The 24,090-nt window shown below is 36.0% G+C and overlaps 1 protein-coding gene across 6 annotated transcripts in view; it reads left to right on the top strand.

The window, feature by feature from the left end:
* The first annotated feature begins 1,069 nt into the window (after positions 1-1,069).
* The window catches only part of LOC110442046 (harmonin-like), a 63,795-nt gene continuing 40,774 nt past the window's right edge, over positions 1,070-24,090 (top strand). For 5 of the 6 annotated variants that reach the window (XM_021485451.1, XM_021485449.1, XM_021485454.1 and 2 more), the window contains exons 1-5: positions 1,070-1,185; positions 12,361-12,425; positions 13,810-13,893; positions 21,559-21,686; positions 22,145-22,218. In XM_021485451.1, the coding sequence (XP_021341126.1) occupies positions 1,129-1,185; positions 12,361-12,425; positions 13,810-13,893; positions 21,559-21,686; positions 22,145-22,218 (408 nt within the window). In that variant the 5' untranslated portion in view covers positions 1,070-1,128. Of the gene's footprint in view, positions 1,186-4,633; positions 4,887-12,360; positions 12,426-13,809; positions 13,894-21,558; positions 21,687-22,144; positions 22,219-24,090 lie in introns of those variants that run through there. The other variant, XM_021485450.1, reaches the window with a different exon arrangement.

Raw genomic sequence — 24,090 nt, 5'->3', positions numbered from 1 at the left:
CCCTGGATCCGCCACTGCTTGAGATGAACTTATATTTTAATCTGGAAGCTTTCAATACACAGTATATAGATGTTATCCAGCTTTTTTATTATTAAAACATGAATTGTTAAGAATCTCTGCTACATTTTTCATTCACCTTAAACTATACATTTATGACCTTGAAATTTTATCAGAGTTAATGATATATGCTACCTTACACATTACGCCTCGGATTGGTGTTAGAGTTAAGGATATATGATACATTAAACATAAAATCCGATGAGATCGGAATTATCTCCCTATTATTTATGTTGATTTTATCATTTTTTAATAATTTTTAGTTTCTAACGAGTTACAAATTAACGCGTGTATATTGTGTACACTTACATTTGTTGTCAAACTTGATATTAATCGATTGTATGGCCAGGATTGTAGTCCATATATATCAGATTGACATTTTGGTCCGCCCACACCTGAAAACTTTCAATATGACGTCACTGGGTCAATGCTTTCTATTAGCACGGACTTAGATAACAAATCTAATCGAATTCCGTGCTATTAGTAAGCTTGATGTTTGGACTAATTTTCTGGTATAATATGACTACAATCAACATTTCTATTACATGTTTCTGCAAATTATAAATTTCTAAAGTCAATATTTGAAAGCGATTTTTAAAACATATAAAACATACATATTTCACTGTTTTATTTCGCTAATTGAATAAATTAATGTAGTCAAAAGTCCAATATAAGGTTTTGATAACTTACAACCGAAATTATAAATACCACGGAATTATAGATTCTAAGTTAGTGGCTATACTTAGTACTAGTCTACATTTACACCTACCATGCAGAATATAGTCATTCATGGTTGTGTGGATTAATATTTAATAGAAAAAAATCGATTTATAGAGTGAAATTCAATAAATCCAACATGAAATAATCATGTTAAGAAGACTGATCACCCAAGTCGTTTTTCGGCGGTAACGTCAAATGCCTGATATGAAATTGTATGAAGTATAAGATACGCATTGATCACAGATGGCGCTGGTTAAACCACAGGTAAACAAGGTCAAAGTTCAAAGCATCTTCCCACAGGTGAGAGTCAAGTGGTAGTATTTGACAAGTCGAAAGAGGATAGTCCTGAACATGACCACCCATAACAGTCTAGAGGAGAATTACGTCGTAAAACGATTTATTCAAGAGGTAATTAATGAAACTGCATGGTTATTGTCAATAGCGTAGACTCAATATTACCCAATTCTCATAGAATATAGCTAGCTCCACACTCGCTTATCGCCTATGTCACTGTATGTGTCATTGATAGCGTCATATAGCTATCGTAAAATAAGAAAGGTACTGGAGAGATTTACTGCAGGCTATTGAAAAATGTAGGTTTCATAGTGTATTTTAAATAAAGTACAAGGCCTTTGACTATACACAGCTAAGAAAATCGTCGAGGCCTCCCCACTCTGGCAAATTATATATACCTTATCATTGCAGGAATGGAGTTTTTGTTTACGTTACATGATCTAAGGGCCGTAACTCTGTATCGAATTGTGAGAGATACAAGATAGGCTTGTAGTATTCAGTGCAAATGTGGTAAAACAGTTCATCATTCAGTGATCTTAAGTGTGATTGCCTTTTTAAATACCACCTGTGTATAAAGACCCCATGCATATAATGCTACCATATAAAGAATACTCAAAGTGATGTTTTCTTTAATTCAGTTCAAAATTCTAGATCTAGAGCCCACTGCTCTTAGACTGATCCTCACTCCAAAAAGGCACAAGCCATCAGATAGAATTCACTGTATTCGAGAATGTTAAAACCTGGGCGGTTATCTTAATTCTTGTTGAAAGATTTTGATGTTTACAAGTTCATTATAAATAATTTAGTCTAGTTAGAAGAAAACTATTCAACTTTTTACTTAAACTAAAAAAATTGAAATGTCCTAGCTGTACTTGACAAATTATTATTGTTAATTAATTATTATACGGTAAGAAAGAAATTAATGGCTGATCAATTTTGTAGTAAAATATTTTAATGTTAAGTTATAATCTTAAGATTATAAAAGAACTACATGTATCACATATTGCACAGGTACAAAATTAGTGAGAATTAATATTAATAAGGTAAGAAAAAAAATGTGTGTACTGTATATGGCTGGCAGCATTTAACACATGTATGCATGACTTATATAACACAGAATCACTTTGTAAACAAAACTTTAACATTTCCAGTTTTTCTGCAACAAAAATTCATTTAACAATCAATACCTAAATTGTTTGCACAATGTATTAATCAATGTATATTCTGCACTCACCAAATTTAATTATTTTTCAAGAGAAATATTTATAAAAAAACCACCTATGGATCCTATATTTTCTTTTATTCTGCAGTCTAGCTGATGTAGGATTTGCATTTGTGAACAAGAGGACAGAAATTATTTCCGATTCCTCATGTAATTTGCTTCTCTTTTTCATTAACACAAAAAAAAATTGTCGACCTACAAATGTAGCTCCCAAGTTGGCCAGCAGGATTGTGGGGACTTTGTGACAAGGTAAAGATCCGTTCCATCTATAGTTTGGAAGTCCCAGTTTTAAATCTCTGCATTCTGTTGCATCAATTTTCCAATTCCTGATGCATTTGGCCTATATTGAATATATATATTCCTTGGAAGTTGTAAAGGGTCTGGTGTGTCTTTTTTAAAGTAGCTGCTAGAATAGGCCTGGATCAATCGCTGGTGATAAGGTACATAGTCCTTTGGTTATAGTATCCGTGGAGAATTCGGAGGACCTCCGATCAAATCCTGGTCTGACCATTTCACTTTTCCATTCTGCAGTTACACATTTTTATTAACATTTCATTTGCCATCAGGTGAAAATGAAGGTAGCTACATTTCCTATACGATGTCTTACAGGTTCCTTTGTGGGTAACTCTTTAAGAGTAGAACACAGGGACCTGAGAATTTGTTACAGCAAAATATGAGCCTAAACTGAGGTGTTTAGAGTAGTTTTACACATTTAAGGGGTTAATTTAGATCAATTTTGGTATATGGTGTATATAATATACCATCGCTAGGTGGCATTTTTACAGAAAATGATGGAATTGATCTAAACCCCTATGACAAGTCAAATTACTGTGAACACCTCAGTTTCAGTCCAGATATATGGTTGTTACAAATTCTCAGGTCCCTGTGGAGAAGAAATCAATACATCCATGTCACAAAAATTTCCTAAAGTAAGATATTTAAATTACATAATTTCCTAGATAAAATTCTCAGGTGTGATACATGGGTGGTCGCAGGTAGTAGTCAATACTGGTTAAATTTTATCAGTATGGATTTTTATCTGTGCATTTTGATTAAATTCTGAGGTCATATATATGAGACCACAGAATTGGTGATAACATTTTTTAAGTGGTCACTGAGGGGGATCAGTGGTGTTCATGTATTTCCTGCATGATTTTATTAGTATTGAACACCAGACGCAAATAAATGAAATGATAAGAGTGGTTTAAAATAGTATTTCTTATAATTAACTCATTCACCCCTGAAGACACATTTGAACTCCTCCAATTCAAAGGTTGGAAAAGTTCATCATGAAATTTAAGGGGTGAATGAGTTAATAAAATAATATTAAATGTATTTAAGGATCCCTGTCCTTCCCACTGCACTGTCATGTTTTTTATTTGCATGAGTAACCTCCCCTTTACTTCCGTTTGGATTTAACCGTAGCACAGTTGGGCCAGCTAGGACACTTCTGTTGACAAGGTAGCGCAATTGGTATACCAATCTGAAGTCCAGGGTTCAAATCTCGGTCTAGCCCACCTGATTTTTTAAACTCGGAACACTGTTGTTGATTATCTTTGATCTACAATGTATTTAATCTTTATTATTTCTCATAAACGACCCGCAAGACGTGGTTTTCTTTCCAGAAATGATTTATCAAATCTATAATAATGACAGAAAAACAGTTTCCAACACTTTGCTACAGTTTTTGGCAGTGGTATGGGGATCCCTGTAGAAAAAAACTAAAGGTTTTCGCTTAATTTTATATAGATTTAGGCCTGAAGTCTATTTCGGGACGGCTTTGTAAATTAAAATTTGGACCAACATAAATATAATCTATTCATAATTAACATAATTGATTTCTGGAATACATAGGGTTAATTTACATTTTTATAAAAAGAACGATATTTTTTTTTTATGCAAGTTTCAGTCCATAATTTCACAAATTTAAATAGAGTGACAATTTTACATGAAGTGAGGAGTTACCCTAATAAACAAAATATATGTAAGTAACCCTCTATAGGGAAATCAAACTTGCAGGAATTTTTTGTTTCATGAAACTGAGGAAAACCATTAAAAGTCCCCAAAACAGTTTGGGTAGTGTATTTTTTTGTAGTGAAGTTGAAAAAACATAGATTTTTTTTAAAGATGGCCTAATAAAAAAATAATAACAATAATAAAAAAAATATATGAAAAAATAAGTACTCAATCTACACTTGACAGCAAAACTTCCTTGTGCCTATCCTAGACGGTGGTTAAAAAGCACATTATACAGAGTACGAGCTAAGATCAGTAGAAATGTTATCTCCCTTTATTTGTTGTAGCCATTGATAAGAAAATTACACAGAAGTAATATAGACCGCCTATTGGGACACAAACACTGCATACCAACTCTCCTCTTTAGATTTTCTAATGTTAAGTATTGATCAAATATTTCTACCAACGGCAACGGATCATTGCATGACACAGGTCACTTAAGTGAAGCGTTAGTTTAAAATTTTAATGTCATGATAATATTAAAATCAGCATTTTATTGAATAATATTATATCTTGTATAAATCATACCGGAAGTAAAATGGCGAAGTCAAATGCTGGTGGTGATTTTGCCAAAAAGGTATGTAATAACTATGCTATCGTATAGTCATAAATATGATATTTGATTTATGAAAACATTTAATCTTTTAATATGCTTGAAACAAGGGTATGTGTATACATGTATATGTCTTCTCTATACTACGTACGTCAGAAAACAACAAACGCATCTGTACGTTTGCCTGACAAGCCAGCTGTTGCGCGCAGTAGATGCATTTTAATGAGTGTAGCACAACATTAGCCTATTACTATCAACCATACACCCTTAACACAATATACTCGCATCCTTTTCCCCCGTTCTCCTTCCCATACCTTATAAAAACCTATTAGTATAGCAGTTAATCAAAACAATTCTCTGAACCAAGAAACCAAGCCAAGCCACCCAACCTGAAACCCTTCTGGGACTACAGGAGATGCACCAGACCTGAATACTTATGCTTCAAAAAATCTCGGATTCTACATAAAACTATACTGCTTCTTAAACACTGCCATATGGAAACACAACAAAAACTGATCTAAACCTAATCAATTTTTTTTTTTTTTTTAAACCTGTGTGTGAAAAATATTCTGAGTACAAAAAATATAACGTGGCACTGCGACCAAGGCGCTAGAAAAGTGGCGCACCTACTCACGTACCATCGCATCCCCACGACAATGCACATGCCAACAATCTGATTGGCTGACCGGATCTGACTTCGTCCACCTGTAATTACACCCCTGACTTATACTTACAGACAAGACAAATATTCCCGCTATTACTTCGAAACGCAGGAATATTTTAACATGCATCTTGAAATGGTATGGTGATAAAATTGTAACACTTCTGTATAATGGTGTTTTTTTTTAAAATGTCAATTACTTTTTTTGACAATTTAACCTCCCACTAAGGATATGAATTCAGTGTTTTTCTATCAGGACTTTTTGGGGACTGTAATTGAAACTTTTTCATATGTATGCCTAATTCCAAAAATCTGCAGTTAAGTCCTGAAAATTTCCTTTCCAATTGGTATATTTCCTTCCCAAAATGGAACAAAAACGCCCCTTCCCAAATTAAATTCCAGGGCCTTTTTCCCCTCCATTTATTGGTCACTTTTTCCACTAATCAGTTAATCAGTGTGTCACTTTGTCTGGGGTGTATCTCATTTACATATTGTCTGTCACCTTCATACATTTTCTTAATTTGGTATGCGAGTACTTCTTGGCATGACCCTATGTCCTACACTGAAATTAAATTGTGTCTTGTTTCACTCCATATACAGAGTTATGTCCCTTCTTTCAGCATTCTTGGGCCGTTTTCGTTTAAACGGTTGAACCGGTTGGATCAACGTTGTTCGCTTATCAAATAAGGTTGGACATAGTAATCTGATGCTGCTTTCAGCCGAGCCTTTACAAAGCCTTTACAAAGCCTTGCAAGGCCTGCATAAACATTTGCAGGTCTGTCAGAATTTATACCCGAAAATGTTACATTAAAAGACGGACAAACCGGTTGTTCCGCATAAACGAACAGGCCCCTGGTTTTGTATGGGTCACATAGAGGTTCCCCAACAACCGGTGGTTGTTATCATGTTTGTTAAAGGACAAAATGTTTACCGAATGTCTTTTACAATTATTTTCTTTTAAAAATTCATATACAATTATACAAATTCGAATTAGATAAGAATGATAATCAACCTTCATGAGTTAAGGGACCTTTTTCTCCCACAACGTTCTGATATCGATAGTTGGACCATATGTACATTATTCCTGTTTCTCATCGGGGACACATGTGTACAATTGTCATGAACCATGACATCACTATTGAAGATGACGTCGCAAAGCAATGTTACATGACGTCATTATTAGAAGATTGACCAATGAGATAATGTCCAGGGTTTTACCCACTAGTGGGTAACCAAAACTGTTTCCCAACTCCTAGTAGGTTGAAATATTCAATGAGTCAGGAGTGAGGAAACCTAAAGTGGTTATTGGAGAAATTATTCTCTGTTACCTACAATTGCCAATTTTGTGTACCTCCTGGGACTGCGGTGTGTCATGGCCATATACAGAGTTACGGCCCTTAATTAGTTTATTTTAAATATCAATGTTTGCTAATGAAGACTGGAAAAAATCAATTGTTTGCCTTTAATAAATGCTAATAAATTCTTCAGATTTCAGTGACTTAACTCATTCACCCCTGAAGACACATTTGAACTCTTCCAATTCAAAGGAATAGTTCATTATGAAATTTCAGGGGTGAATGAGTTAATTTGCCATATGGTAGCTCAAATGTTCTGCTGAAGATATTTCAGTTCCACTTGACTTTCAGTAGCTTGCTAAGATTATAATATTACATGTACATAATATGATACACATATGCGTTCAGTCTGGATTCTAGTAGCAATGATGACGGGACAACATCGGCACAGCAATTTTTGTCGTCTGCCTCCATCATTCCTAACTAGGTTGTTATATAGCTGTTGCCAATTTTTCTAGAGAGAGCGCGCGGCATGGTGTTTTATTGGCCCGCCATGAGACTAGTATCATCCAAACAGACACACTGATCATGAGGTATTATAAAAAAAATCTCATACCCCATCTCATTGGCTTCGTACTTTCAACTTCCGTTTCAAGGGACTTTTTTTAATCGAAAAAAAAAGGACCCATTTTAATGTTAATTTCAATTTACAGTATATACATATGGGGTTTTTTTTGTTTTTTTTTTCTTTCTCCTGTGTCTGCTCTATCTGGATGTGTTTCCCTGGCCACCAATATCTCCATGTAATCCTGCCTGTTGCGAGGATGTTAAACACTGATAAAAATAAACCAGAATAATAATGATGGAATACAAATAAATAAGCTAAAATTCATTGATCTAACAATACATTCGGCAGTTTAATAAAGGAAATAGCTACTTTGTGCATTATTAAGTTTTACACATTTCCAGAATGAAATTTCCAATTTAAATGATACCTAAAAAAAGATAAGTACAAAAATCTTTTTACCATTAACCGCAATTCCGTTAACCTTAATTCTTCCCAAATTACGAACCCATTTCCAAAATACCCCTTTCTGTCTTAAAATAACCCATTACAAAACACCTGCAAAAGCACTAAATATATAGAAATGTACTAGTTCATTTACAGTTTTAAGGGGGGACACAGGTGTTAATAGTCATAGAAATTAAATCAAAATGAAATGGACACTGCATTATTTAGTACTTAACAAGTGCATGTTGGTAAAACTTATTTTACGAGATCTCATTTTCAACAAAAAAATGCTGATATGAATTCACATTACTAGTCATTGAAAACTAAATTGATGGTAAATGTAGCTATAGAAATAATGATTGCATTAAATTATTAAAAATTTAAAAGGGAAAGTTAATTGACCGTAAAAACAAATTCAATGATGTATAACTGAGCACTCGCATGAATTTGATTATAGAATATGTTAACCTTCGCTATAAGACTAATTCTTCTCCCTGCAGGTAGACTTGTAGAATTACAAACACATTCTAGGTAAATCAAATTTAGACATTTAGAAATATCATCAATGTGATAACAAAACTATAAGGCCAAAACTATTTTTTTTACCGGTATGTTTCAGGTACCCTAACTGATCCTAGTTTTCGCCTCCGACTCCAACATATTTTTTTCTCACTTGAATGCACTTAAACGTCCCATTTGAACATGCTGAAAATTGTAAGAGTCTTTATAACACCTTTCTATTATCATGGGCCGGTATATAAAAATCGAATTTAAATCCCATATTATTATTTTAAAGACCTAAAAAATAAAATGAAAAATGAATAGACTTGGTCTGAATAACTATGATTGGTGATTTTTGTAATTTTTTAAGCGTCTTTATGACACCTCTATTTCGAGGGCAGGTATATCAAAATCGAATTTAAATCCCATATTATTATTTAAAAGACCTAAAAAATAAAATGAAAAATGAATAGACTTGGTCTGAATAACTATGATTGGTGATTTTTGTAATTTCTTAAATGAGTTCCCACACCCCAACCCTCAACAAATTAAAAATTAAAAAGAGATAATAAATCCCTATGGACCGCCAGTTTAGTGGTGGCTGGATCAACAGTTAGCTTAATTATTTGCTAATGTCCAGAGACAAAAATTTACAGACTTTTCTTTTGAGAGAGAGACAAAATTAGGGAAGGGGATTAATTGCAGGCACCCACCCTGTTCCCAGGACATTTGCCAAAGTGGAGAGTGTGCTTATTTGCGAGAGTGGGTTTATTTGTGAGAGTGGGCTTATTTGCGATAGTGGGGTTATTTGTGATCAAATACGGTAGGTAAGAAAACCAGATAGTGGTGACAGGATAGTGGAACAACCAATGATTTGTGGTGACTAAAAATTGTAGAAATTACAGATTAGAGTAGGGGCCATGGTGACCAAGTGGTTAAGGCGTCTGACGTTCTGCTACCACTAGCTAGACCTCCACCACTTGGTCGCGGGTTCGAGACCTACATGGGGCAGTTGCCAGGTACTGGCTGTTGGTCAGTGGTTTTTCTCCGGGAACTTCAGCTTTTCTCCATTACCAAAACTTGGCACGTCCTTAAGTGACCATAGCTGTACATGTTAATAGACCGTAAAACACAACTAAACCAAACCAAAACAGATCAGAATTCGAGGTGAATTGATAGTGGGACAGCTGAAAAGGTGGCGATCAGGATCACAAGAGGCTGGATAAAAGGGATTTGACCATTAAGATAGAAAATATAGAATGGGGGAGACAAACTCTATTTCTGACGATTTGGTCAGTAACCAGAAAATATAGCTGTAGCCATTTCAGAAATTCATCACATGGAATTCTGAAGGCAACAAACAGTATATTAGTATCAGAGGGTTAAGTGAATGTAGTGCTTTATTTGTTATAACATTACACTAAATTATTGATGACCTGGAGACTATTTTAATGAATTTTATCTCTTCAGTTAATCTCATCTTGATGGAGCTTTGCATGTGTATTCTTAATTTGGCCTTTCAGGAGAAAATTAAAAAAATAAATTACTTGAGATGAATTGTACATTTTTAACCATTTTAAACATTCCAAAAGGCTTTAATCACGCTGTGTATATACATATTGCATGTGTGTTTGGTGCCAATATCATCATCACTGCATTGAATAATTTATCATGAATTAAAATTAATAAGTGCTGGGTATTCTTTCTCTGAATATTTTTTTTTTTTATAATTGCTAATAAGCGATAACGAATGTCCTTGGCAGGATTGGCAAGGTTCCAAGGCTGTTTGTTGTTGACATTATATTGTAACACACAAAGTCGGTAGGTAACTCAAACATGAGAATGAAGTTTGAATAATTGAGTCCCACAGTCTGTTGGGTCGTAAGAAAGTAATTAGTAGAATATTCAGTAATTAACCTCGAAAAACAAAGGCAAACAAATCAGAAGGTCAAACCATTTTGTGAAGACCACCCAAGGGAGATAAACATGCATGGCTTAATTAATAGACTGTTTTAGTTATTCATATATAGACATGGTTGGTACTGTATGTATATATATGTTACATGTAGTTATAGGGAGGTGACTGTATATGGACAGGTGGCTGTTATAGACAGGCTATTTTACACTGTAGACGACCTCATTTAAGGGTATTTATATGTTTAGTTGGTGAATAAAAGCAATTGACTGTTAGGTGACTGTTACAGATTATTTTGTATTGTAGACGACCTCATTTTAGGGGATTTATATGCTTAGTTGTTGACTAAAGGCAGGTGACTGTTATAGACAGGTGGGCGAGGTGACTGTTATAGAAATATCATTGTATACTGTTGAACTCACCATTGATGGGTATTTACATGTTAGATGTATAGGCAGGTGACTGTCATACACAGGTGGGCGAGGTGACTGTTATACACAGATTATTTATAGGGAGGTTGCATTGTTATCAAGAGAAACTTTTGGGGTGTTTGTGTTGTTATTATGGACAGGTGTTCGTTATACACAGGTTGTCTTTAAGGCAGGTTGTCTCCAGAATACAGGTGGTCTTTTTACACAGGTTGTCTTTAAGGCAGACCAGGTCTCCAATATACAGGTGGTCTTTTTACACAGGTTGTCTTTAAGGCAGGTTGTCTCCAGAATACAGGTGGTCTTTTTACACAGGTTGTCTTTAAGGCAGATGGTCTCCAATATACAGGTGGTCTTTTTACACAGATTAACTTCGGTATGTTAGAGGTGGTATTTATACACAAGTGGCCTTTATATGCAGGTTGTTTTAAGGCAGGTTCCAATGTGCTTACGTATCTATTTGCACTGTCATTGGGTTGTCAAGATGACATGGATACAAGTTTTACACCAAGGGTTACCCATGACGGTCACAGATCAACGTTTGTACAATTATTTTTCAGACCCTGTGGTAATTAAACATTTGTAGGGCACACGTTAGATGTCCCTGAGATTGGTAGTTGAACCAATTACACTACTAACTACCCGAGTACACAGAGTTCAAAAGCATTAGATTAACTCTCATTAAGGGGAATAATTGAAAATGCAAATACCTCAGGGGTAACTTTGTCCCTGTTTCTGATGTAACAGATAGAACGACTTTACTGTCGTTATATTGGATCTATGTTGTTACTACGACTTTACTGTCGTTATATTGGATCTATGTTGTCACTACGACTTTACTGTCGTTTTATTGGATCTATGTTGTCACTACGACTTTACTGTACTTATATTGGGTCTATGTTGTCACTACGACTTTACTGTCGTTATATTGGATCTATGTTGTCACTACAACTTTACTGTTGTTATATTGGATCGATGTTGTCACTACGACTTTACTGTCGTTATATTGGATCTATGTTGTCACTACGACTTTACTGTCGTTATATTGGATCTATGTTGTCACTACGACTTTACTGTCATTATATTGGATCTATGTTGTCACTACGACTTTTTTTTGTGAAGATTAATAAAAGGGTGTTTAGTAAAAATTATACATCCATCCTTAAATATAGAATATCAGCTTTATATATTTTTCCAAAGTTATGAAACAAATTATTACAGCTTATATAAATAAGTCTTGTTGGCCCAAAATGTTAGCACACAGGGGGGGGGGTCTTAGTGCGGATGACCCCATACATTGAATCGGGGGAATTGAACCCCAGCCGCCTTGGTGTAAGGCGAGTGTGTTATGCACTGTGCCTACCGACCACCCTAAATAATGAATAATGAAAAAAATTAAAATACATAGGAATGTAACTAAAAATAGCTAAAATAAAACTAGTGTCTAAGTTATTTTGTGTTCGTAATAAAAGAAAAGATACAGGTTACAGGTTAACCTATTCACCCCTAAAGTCACATTTGAACCTTACCGAATCAAAGACTGGGCAAGTCCAGTTTGATTATGTAGGGATGAATTAGTTAAATTACCTGACAGTTTGATATGTGCTGGTATTTCTATGTTGTTCTCATCGTTACAGATAATTTTGTATCTGTCATTCTGATATCTGTTCTCATGGCTTGTTACAGGTAAATGACTTGGTTCCCGTCAAGGACAGAGATGTGGTATTTGATGCTCTCAAGAGATACAAATCGTAAGTACAGATTGATAGAATCTTTCACCCCCTTTGGGGATGTGATAGGGAAATATCAACCCAGGGGGAAAACAAAATATCTTATGTTGCCAAACACGAGGGAAATATCAACCCGAGGGGGAAAATAAAAAAACTTATGTTGCCAAACACGAGGCTCTGCCGAGAGTTTGGCAACTTGAGAATCTTTCCCTGAGGGTTGAGATTTCCAATTTCACCTCAGGGAAGTGAATGATTCTTTTTCTCCTACCCTGTTCACCCATTGTGTATCATATACAAAATGTAATGTTAATGTTACAGGCTAAATTCAGGGTTGACGTTAATGCATTGTTGATGTGACGTCACAGAATTGTAATGAATAGGGAAATCCCACCCTGTCTCAACCCTAGGGTGAGACAAGGACATCTCACACCAGGAAAAGTGTGGATATCTCTGTCTAACGGAGAAGAAAAGGATATATCTCACACCAGGAAAAGTGTGGATATCTGTCTAATGGAGGAGAAAATGATATCTCACACCAGGAAAAGTGTGGATATCTCTGTCTAATGGAGAAGAAAAGGATATCTCACACCAGGAAAAGTGTGGATATCTCTGTCTAATGGAGGAGAAAATGATATCTCACACCAGGAAAAGTGTGGATATCTCTTTCTAATGGAGAAGAGTAGGATATATCTCACACCAGGAAAAGTGTGGATATCTCTGTCTAATGGAGAAGAAAAGGATATCTCACACCAGGAAAAGTGTGGATATCTCTTTCTAATGGAGAAGAGTAGGATATATCTCACACCAGGAAAAGTGTGGATACACCTGTCCAGGGTAAGAGAAATGGTGCTCTCAAGAGATACAAATCATAAGTTAGAGATGGCGGTCTGAAGACAAGAGATGCATGTCAAATTTACATGGCACTTTCAAGAGATACAGAAATGGTAGGAGTAGAAAATCCCATTGACACAGGGTTTTCACTGGGATATTTGGTTTGGACCTGTGGCACTAGTCAGTCCATATTAGACTGGTCTGATATTCAAAATCCGAGGCTTCAATACTGTAGCCATCTTGAAAATCTTGCTGGTATTTCATGCTTCTCCTTTTTTTGCTGAATGTAATTGCTTTACAACACAAGATCTGACCAATGTTTTCGTTCATGGGTTCGAGGATGTAACAAGGGCAAATTTATCAATTACAGCAAATATAGGTAGACAATGTGAGAAAGGAGAAATTTACATTGGGCAAAAATTGAATTTATGGGAAAAGGACAATAGTTTTACTGGGGGGATGTTTTCCGGTAATCAGTAATCATAAAATAATGGAGAAGTATGTTAAAACGACAGCTTCATTATTTTACTGTGTTAATGAAATTTACTGTATGTAGTTCTCTGTACTTTAACAGATCCACAGAACTTCAGCGATTGGTACAAGACCTGAAGACTGTACTTGATGACCCCCTCAAAATGGAGGTGTTTGAGTTTGTGAGGTAAGAAGTCACAGAGAAAAAATCCCATGAAATCTGTGTTATCTATATAATACATACAAATTATCAGTTGTGAAACCTTTTGTGAAAAACAGTTTTGATGGTGAAATCTGTTTTGAAATCTATTGTGAAATATGTTTTGAAACCAGGCTGATTTGAGACTCGTAAAATCTGTCAGAAAAACTGTGTACTCACTTATGCCCCACAACAAAGTTATATAATTAAGGGGACATGCAGGGTTATACTGGAATCGGCTGCCCGTCTGCTTTTTGTCTGTCCGCCTGTCTGTAGAAGGGATATTATTTGCACAGCTATGCCTCCTGAAGTACTGCACCATTTTGAAAGAATAGAGGGGGCAGTAATGAAGTATATTTACTGTAAATTAGAGTTACCTTCTGAATTCTGGAGTTACGTCCCTTTGTTAAAAGTACGTAGTACAACAGCTTGAAGTTATATTACAGCACTGATACCAAATTCAAGTATCATATTAACTCATTCACCCCTGAAATTTCATAACGAACTATTCCAACTGTTGAATTGGAAGAGTTCAAATGTCTTCAGGGGTGAATGAGTTAACAATTATTAATAATATTGCAGCATAACATAACTTATGATAAGACAAAACAAAAAAACCAGTTTGTTCCCTGTTGTATGTCTGAAAAGATTATAAAAGGAATGAAGGTTATAAATATATATTTTTTATTTTTTTTATAATGTTTATTTATAGAAGATAGTAATGTTGACTTTAACAGTTCTTTCCCTGAAAATTGTCAAAATAATTGGGGTAGGCATAAAAAATATGAGTAGAAAGGCTAACCGGAAACAAACACCTTTTTTGGCCTAAGACATATATACACCTCAAATGAAACAATAAGTATACGTAATGTCCACATGAATAGACACAGAAACGTTAGTTCACATACTTAGATGTGTGCAAAATATAAATATGATATGTTTACTATTCCGTCTTTGCGTATTGCAGAGTTATCTTCTCTTGTGAGCAGGTATTGATTGTTTCGTCATTGGTTTGTGAGAGTAACGTCATCAATTTCTGAGAAAACGACGTAATTTTCTCACACAAACCAATGACGTAACAATCAATACCTGCTCACAAGAGAAGATAACTCTGCAATACGAAAAGACGGAATAATCATGGGCGGTAACTCTAATATAAGTAGACATACTACCCAAGTTTCTAAAGAAACAGAAAGTCAGTGATAAAAGGTACATGCACAATGTTATGTATTTTGTTATATGCTTTTCAATTTTGCTTGCAAATTCAAGATTTCTTTTTTTGCCATGTATACAATTATTGTGACAATCACACTTCCATTGTAAAAGTATGAACAAAACTCAGAAAGTGTTTTGAATAACTTAAACCCCAAGTTAGCTTGTGATAAATATATAAGTTATATGTTTGCTGTCTCAGACCTATTGAAAATTAAATATGCAACAAGGTCAAATTTGTTTGATAATGAGACTAACCATAATAAGATATTGATAACTTTTTAGTGCACTAGATATAACAAGCTCCTATCGAGTCGGTGATCCAGGAGGTCTGTTTTACCTGTATTTAAAAAAAAATATACCTGGGGATTACTTCGTTAAGGCTAGATATTCCCTATTATGGCTCCCTGCAGATGAGTTAGGTAAATATTGATAGAACTGACAAGTAAGAGTTAACTGCTAATTAAGGCATCATTAACTTACCTTCATCAATTATGTACACCAGACCTACCTGTGTTTATAGACTGTTTGCAGGTGTCTACAGGTATATACATGTACCCCAAAAATATACAAAGATACATTGTGGATACCGAAAAGATATAAACAGGTACACATGTACAGTAGATACATCACAGGTGTATACATGTAGATATATCACAGGTGTATACATGTAGATATATCACAGGTGTATACAGGTAGATACATCACAGGTGTATACAGGTAAATAAATCACAGGTGTATACAGGTTGATACATCACAGGTGTATACAGGTAGATACATTACAGGTGTATACAGGTAGATACATCACAGGTGTATATAGATAGACACATCACAGGTGTATACTGGTTGATATATCATTGGTGTATGTAGTTAGATACATTACAGGTGTATACAGGTAGATACATCACAGGTGTATGAAGGTAGATACATCACAAGTGTATACAGGTAGACACATCACATGTGTATACAGGTTGATAATCACAGGTGTAAACAGGAAGATACATTACATGGTGTATACAGGTTGATACATCACAGGTGTATACAGGTAGATACATCACAGGTGTATACAGGTAGACACATCACATGTGTATACAGGTTGATATATCATAGGTGTATGTAGTTAGATACATTACAGGTGTATACAGGTAGATACATCACATGTGTAAACAGGAAGATACATCACATGTGTATACAGGTAGACACATCACAGGTGTATACAGGTAGATACACCACATATATATAGGTAGATACATCACAGGTGTATACAGGTAGATACATCACAGGTGTAAACAGGTAGATACATCACAGGTGTAAACAGGTAGACACACCACAGGTGTATACAGGTTGATACATCACAGGTGTATACAGGTTGATAAATCACAGGTGTATACAGGTTGATACATCACAGGTGTATACAGGTAGATACATTACAGGTGTATACAGGTAGACACATCACAGGTGTATACAGGTTGATATATCATAGGTGTATGTAGTTAGATACATTACAGGTATATACAGGTAGATACATCACAAGTGTATACAGGTAGACACATCACAGGTGTATACAGGTAGATACACCACATATATATAGGTAGATACATCACAGGTGTATACAGGTAGATACATCACAGGTGTAAACAGGTAGATACATCACAGGTGTAAACAGGTAGATACATCATAGGTGTAAATAGGTAGATACATCACAGGTGTAAACAGGAAGATACATTACATGTGTATACAGGTTGATACATTACAGGTGTATACAGGTAGACACATCACAGGTGTATACAGGTAGATATACATCACATGTGTATACAGGTAGACACATCACAGGGGTAAACAGGTAGATACATCACATGTGTATACAGGTTGATACATCACTGGTGTAAACAGGTTGACACATCACAGATGTAAACAGGTAGATACATCACATGTGTATACAGGTTGATACATTACTGGTGTAAACAGGTTGACACATCACTGGTGAAAACAGGTTGACACAGCACAGGTGTAAACAGGTAGATACATCACATGTGTATAAAGGTAGATACATCACATATGTATACAGGTTGACATATCACAGGTGTATACAGTTAGATAAATAACAGGTTGAAACAGGTAGATACATATGTAGATACCCCAGAGTTATGTACCTTTTTATGAGTACTCCACAGGTTTGGACAGGAATGGTTATGTTAAATTTGTGTGTCCTAATTCAGGTGTACAGGTGAAAGGTTGTTCATTTGTGTACCATGTATCGTATGAGTTTTAGTTCAGACACACCTGTAGCAGACAGGTATATTTATTCACATATACATGTAGGTCACAGGTGAGAAAACAATTAAGTAACCTAATTTATCATGTATAACTAATTATCAAAGGTTTTTAGCTCACCTGGCCCGAAGGGACAAGTGAGCTTATGGCATGGTGCGGCGTCCGTTGTCCGTCCGTCGGCCGCCCGGCATCAACTTTTTACTTTTAACAACTTCTTCTCAATGACCAAGAGGCCCAGGCTGATGATATTTGGCCAGTAGCATGCTGGGATGAAGGGCTACCAAGTTTGTTCAATTAAATGACCTTGACCCACTTTCAAGGTCACAGGGGTCAAATATCTTAAAATATTCAAACAACTTCTTCTCAATAACCTCAAGGCCCAGGGTACTGATATTGGGCCTGTAGCATGCTGGGATGAAGGGCTACCAAGTTTGTTCGATTGAATGACCTTGACCCACTTTCAAGGTCCCAGGGGTCAAATGTCTGAAAATCTTCAAACAACTTCTTTTCAATAACCAAAAGGCCCAGAGTACTGATATTAGGCCTGTAGCATGCTGGGATGAAGGGCTACCAAGTTTGTTCAAATGAATGACCTTGACCCACTTTCAAGGTCACAGGGGTCAAATATCTTAAAATCTTCAATCAACTTCTTCTCAATTACCAAAAGGCCGAGGGTACTGATAGTAGGCCTGTAACATGCTGGGATGAAGGGCTACCAAGTTTGTTCAAATGAATAACTTCGACCCACTTCCAAGGTCACAGGGGTCAAATGTCGTAATCTGCAAACGACTTCTCCTCGATAACCAAAAGGCAGAGGGTACTGATATTGGGCCTGTAGCATGCTGGGATGAAGGGCTACCAAGTTTGTTCGATTGAATGACCTTGACCCACTTTCAAGGTCACAGTGGTCAAATGTCTGAAAATCTTCAAACGACTTCTTCTCAATAACCAAAAGGCCCAGAGTATTGATATTGGGCCAGTAGCATGCTGGGATGAAGGGCTACCAAGTTTGTTTGAATGAATGACCTTGACCAACTTTAAAGGTCACAGGAGTCAAATGTGTTAAAATCTTCAAACAACTTCTTCTCGATAACCAAAAGGCAGAGGGTACTGATATTGCGCCTGTAGCAAGCTGGGATGAAGGGCTACCAAGTTTGTTCAAATGAATGACCTTTTCCCACTTTCAACCTAATGTCCTTGTTCGACATTAGAGGTCACAGGCGTCATATGTTTAAATCTTTTAATAGGTTCTTATCAATCAAATACTGATATTCTGCCTGTAGCTGCTATTTATTCCACTATTAAGATAACAAGTGTGAGATTAATACCAGGTGAGCGATGCAGGCCCATTGTTCTTAATTACAACTATCTCCTCTACATAAAATTTCCCATAAACTAGCTGTTACAGGGATTGATACCACCATAGATATTGTGATCAATTACAACAAGTTTAAAACAGAAGTATTTCAAAACGAATGAATTCTTCAAGATTGTCATTTATGGACTGTTATGCTTGGGTGAAGTAAATTATTCATACCCAGAGACATTGATAGACCCAGAGCTGGATACTTACCGTATTTAATCCATAGATAGCCCATGCTTATAATCAAACCCACGCAAACCACCCTTCAGAATTATTCCTTGTTTTTTTAAGAATTTTAAGAAATACAGTTTGATATTTTGAATAAATGTTACATATAGAGGGTGAAATATAAAAAAAAGGTATGTTGCCCATTCTATCCCTTTGAAAGGACGTGAGTTATTTCCCTTGGGGTTTCATCAGGTGAAATATGGTACTGTAGGACTTAATGACGATACATCTGTTGCTTAATGGTCAGTAGGTCGGAGTCTAGGGGTGCTGACTCCACTTTATAGTGTTAGTGTGTGTATACAAATACTTTATTGATGAAGGTCAGTAATTGTTTGGCAGGTTTTGTTTCCGGAGATCAAGACTTTGATCAAAGTAACGGTAAAGGTAGCATGCATGGCTGCTAGCTGGCTGCGTGGATTTAATGTCAAGTGTGATGGAAATAGAATATCGATGTCTTCCTAAAAATGTGGATTATGTTGTGATATTTTGAAAATACAAGTTACTTGTTCCTCAGTTTAAATTTCTGACTGAAATTTAAAAAAAAAAGACAAGGTGTGAAACAGCTGCCAGACAGTTGAAGATAAGACATTTCGCTGTGGTGTTTATTTTCTTCTGTGCTTGGGGAAGAAAAACGTCTCCGATTTGGATATTATGCAACTGTCTGTTAATTACAGAAGCAGCAAGCAGGCACATAAACTGGTGCTTCGTCGCAAAACATACTGGTCGGTTCATGCACGACTGTTAAAATAGCATATACCTTGTTATGCTTTAAGGGTGCTATGTACTTTCCTTGCTCCATGTTTGTCACGAAATCAGGTGCAACGGTGCAAACAGGTTGTAACATTATATTCATCAGCGAACTGTACAGAACCGAAATCTTTGATTCTTCAGGATGGTATTGTTCCTAATGAGAAATCGCATTATCATTAATCTGGTATATAGTATTAGTGTGTAAAGAAATACTTTATTGATGAAAGTCAGTAATTGTTTGGTATATCATTAATCAATGGTTTTAAATGACATGGAACTATTCTTGGGAAAAATTTAAAATGTTAAACTGTCTCAGCTTGGCTACAATTCGTTAATTTGATCTGTTGGAAGCTTTAAAGGCCTTATTCTGTTAAAACGAAGTTTTACTGGGACGACTGATCTGTATCCATACCCTGTAATAAAATGGCTGATTGTTGCATGGGTCAAACTCTTGACAAACTTTTGACAAACTATTTTTATGTTAAAATGGATTATAAATGATGACCATATAGCCATCAATTCCCCGACGTTATTGTGGACTGTGGACAAACTTTGTTCAATATTAAAATAGATTTTTATTGGGAGCTTTTCGGGAGCAATGCTGTTCTGAGAAAATACAACTTACATTGCAATCCTTGTGTACTAAAATGGATTGTTGCTCAGACCCAGAAAAAAAACGTCAGGAAAAGATTCGGGCTGTTGAGACAGAAAATTGGATCCACAGATTCCACTCGGAGTTTTGTTGGGTTAAACGTCTGCCGCAACAAATACACAGGTGAAGAAAAACCTATTATTATACCTTATCTTTATAACAGCGTACGTGTCTGATTGGATGATACTGGTAACATGACTGGGCAATAAAACATAATGTCACCCTCACACACCCTAGTTCCGAATGAAGGAACAGACGACAACAAGGGCGCGTCAACCTGATAATCTCTTCCATTGTGTTATTGCTTTTTATTCCTTTTTGGGTTTTTTTTCAGCATACTTAAAATAGTTATTGCCCTTGCAGTAGGGAATTAGGATTCTTTGTTTCTCCTCATTTAATCATGTTCGGAGAAACAAGAAATCGTGTTTCTCAACAGTAAATCGCTGCAATATGTATTGAAGTATAATGTAGCTCTGATAATAGGTTTATGTTTATTTTGAAAGAAACATGAAATACATATTGTATTAAATTATCAATTGTATTCAAAAATTGTAAATTTGTGATGTTATAAATGGTTTTAAAGACACCTTTTCCCTCATGCAGGGTATCTTTACATATGTTTCAGAACACTTATGTAGACATGGATTTATATTTTTAGTACCTTTTACCTCTGATATGACGTCCTGAATGGGCAAAATGACTATATTTGATATGGTGGTGAAAAATTTACTTTCTTCAGCATTCTGTATCCACGTACACAATTTCTTTTTTTTTTGCATTTCTAGTGATTATTTGAACTGTACAGTAAAACCTCGTTATACTGCCATGATTTCTCCTGAGAAATTTTGGCGTTATAAAAGGGTTTTGTGATAAATTGAGGGAAAAGTATAAAGGAATTCTAAAGAAAACTAAAAATCTGATAGCGGCAAACAAGGTACGTGGCAAATGTAATGAGGGGCATTATATTGAGGTTTTGTTGTGTATGTACATGTATATGTAAGGTGGAAAAAAAGGGCCGGCCTCCCACTCAAGAGTTGTCTCCCTTCCACATGAAAAGTGGCCTGACAGATATAAAATACATTATCTTCTCATTGTATTGTGAGAGGAAAGTTGACTGACATAGAATTAATGAGATTCTTTTCTGAAAGGCGACGTTCATATATTATGATTTCAGGCCCCTGATCCCGGCGAAGCACCAAATGGAGTTTGACAGACTGGCACCGACGCCACCTGGGCGTGGGAGGCGTATCATCAACCTTCGTCGCCGTACCAACGAAAGCCTGGGGTTTGCTGTCAGGGGAGGTAAGTCTTGTCATAGTCCTACCTCATAATTAAGGCTTTACAATATTTGCCTGGCCTTCCTTAATTACATGTGCTGTCTGGGGGTAAAATTTTAAAAGAGAGAAAGAAAGGCTTACAATATTTGTCTTCATGACCAGAGCTAGGCATCCCTTCCTTAGTCCGTACTTATCATGTCTCTGTAAAACATACATTTATCCACTTCCTTTAACTCATTCAACCCTGAAATTTCATAATGAACTATTCCATCCTTTGAATTGGAAGAGTTCAAATGTGTCTTCAGGGGTGAATGAGTTAAGGACAGAAAATTAACCTAGAGCAAAAATGTCACCAGGGTGTTCTCCTTCTACCTCTGATTTATTCTTGGTTATAGTGTTACTGGCCTTAGTTTGAATCCACAACATTCACTTATTCATAAAAAAAAATCAAATGTTTTCAATGTATGTCTTGAAATGTTACAGGTTTTGAACATGGGATTGGCGTGTTTGTATCCCATGTTGAAGCAGGCTCCCAAGCGGAGCGACAGGGCCTCAGGGTAGGTTTGATCTTTTAATAAGTCAAGCTGATTTTTAGAAATTCAGGGCCTCGACCATGCTACTTTTATAAGTAAATTATCAACACCATATTATACATAGTGACTTATAAAATGTAACTCAAGTTAAATCTGGATCTAACGTCACGCTACCACAATTGGTACACTACCCAAATTGGTACACGGTCAGAAAATTGTTCGAATAGTACTTTAAAATTAAATTTGAGCATTTTCCATTAACAGTATAACAAAATAGACATTTAACAGCATTTCTGCCGAATAGTTTTGTTTTCAGGAACATTTTAAGAGTACACGATGACTTCAAAGTAAACATATCGGAAAACCAGTAAAAACGACGTACGTCGACGAAACTTTGGAGGATTTTCAAGGGGTTAAATATAAGCATGTTTAAATGTTGATTTCTGGTCCTTATATTCGGATAATATAAAAGTGAATATATACAATTATAGTTCAGTGTGGTATCTATAAAAGCAATATATTTTGTTGTAATCGGCACATCAACTTGTAGAAATATAAACAATTTCCATAGCCTGTGATATGGTGTACCAATTTGGGTATTATTTACGGCCGAAAAACGGACGAAATCTCACTCCGAGTTTAGCGATCTATTTTCAAAAATAAATTACTTAGATATAAATCTTTTCCTGAAAATGAACCACCATAGATAGTCTTTGTCAAGAATCAAGAAACATTCCAGATACAAGATCTGAATTTTTAAAGATCACTAAAAAACTGTCAAAATTGTACCAATTGTGGTAGCGTCACGTTATGTATTTTGTGAACTCTAAGTTTGATTCAAGAATGAGCAATAGTGGTTGTTTGCACATTGGATATATTGCTCACTTGACTTTTACCGAGACAGCCAGGGTTTGATTTTCCAAATCAAACGTGAAAAGATATATATATCGGATAATCTAGCTGCCCGACCATATTGTTTTTCTCTGTGGGTACTCCAGATTCCTGCCACGTTTACCCCCCCACCCCCCCCCCTTAACCATCCAGGCCAGCAAATGTGATTAATTTACAGTAAAACATCGTTATACTGCCACCGTTTGTCCAGATAAATTTTGGCGTTAAAGAGGAGTTTGGCGATATATCAAAGGAAACACATAAGGGATTCTTAAGAATTTAAAAAAAAAAAAGGTTGACAGTGAAATGTATTGGTAGTTAGCAAGGTGGCAAATGAAACGAGGGACAGTATATCAGTATATGAGGAGGCATGGAAGTCTAGTGGTAGGACGCCGGGCTCGTGCCCGAAGGGTTGCGGGTTCGAGCCACGGCACGGCACGGCACGGCACTGTGTTGTATCTTTGAGCATGATACTTTACTCCGCTTGTTCTAGTCTACTCAGTAAATGAGTACGTGGTTGGGCAGTGCTAGAATTGTTGAATACTAGCTGTGAGCGCGGAAATGGCAGCACCGGCTGAATGCTCCCCAGGGAGTTGAGGAAGATGTTGGCTGGTTGCATAAAAGCCCTATAACCACGGATAATAATTTGTGAACCACTTTGAGATGACCTACAAACTAGGTTGTGATAAAGTAATATATAAGAACCTCAAATTATTAATTATTATTAGCTCACCTGGCACGAAGTGCCAAGTGAGCTTATGCCGTGGCCCGGCGTCCGTCGTCCGTCCGTCCGTCCGTCCTCGTCCATCAACTTTTCCTTTAAACAACTTCTTCTGAAGAACGGATAGGCCTAGAGTCATGATATTTGGCTGAAAGCTTCGTTGGTAGGAGCCCTACAAAATTTGAGAACGAAAATGACCTTGACCTGTTTCCAAGGTCACAGGGGTCAAATATGTCAAAAACTTCCAACGACTTCTTCTGAAGAACTAAAAGGTATAGAATCTT

The sequence above is a fragment of the Mizuhopecten yessoensis genome, unplaced genomic scaffold (genome assembly GCF_002113885.1).
Source record: "Mizuhopecten yessoensis strain PY_sf001 unplaced genomic scaffold, ASM211388v2 scaffold716195, whole genome shotgun sequence".
NCBI lineage: Eukaryota > Metazoa > Mollusca > Bivalvia > Pectinida > Pectinidae > Mizuhopecten > Mizuhopecten yessoensis.
Note: the sequence above shows the minus strand (reverse complement) of the source record. Positions and strands in the feature narration are given on the sequence as shown.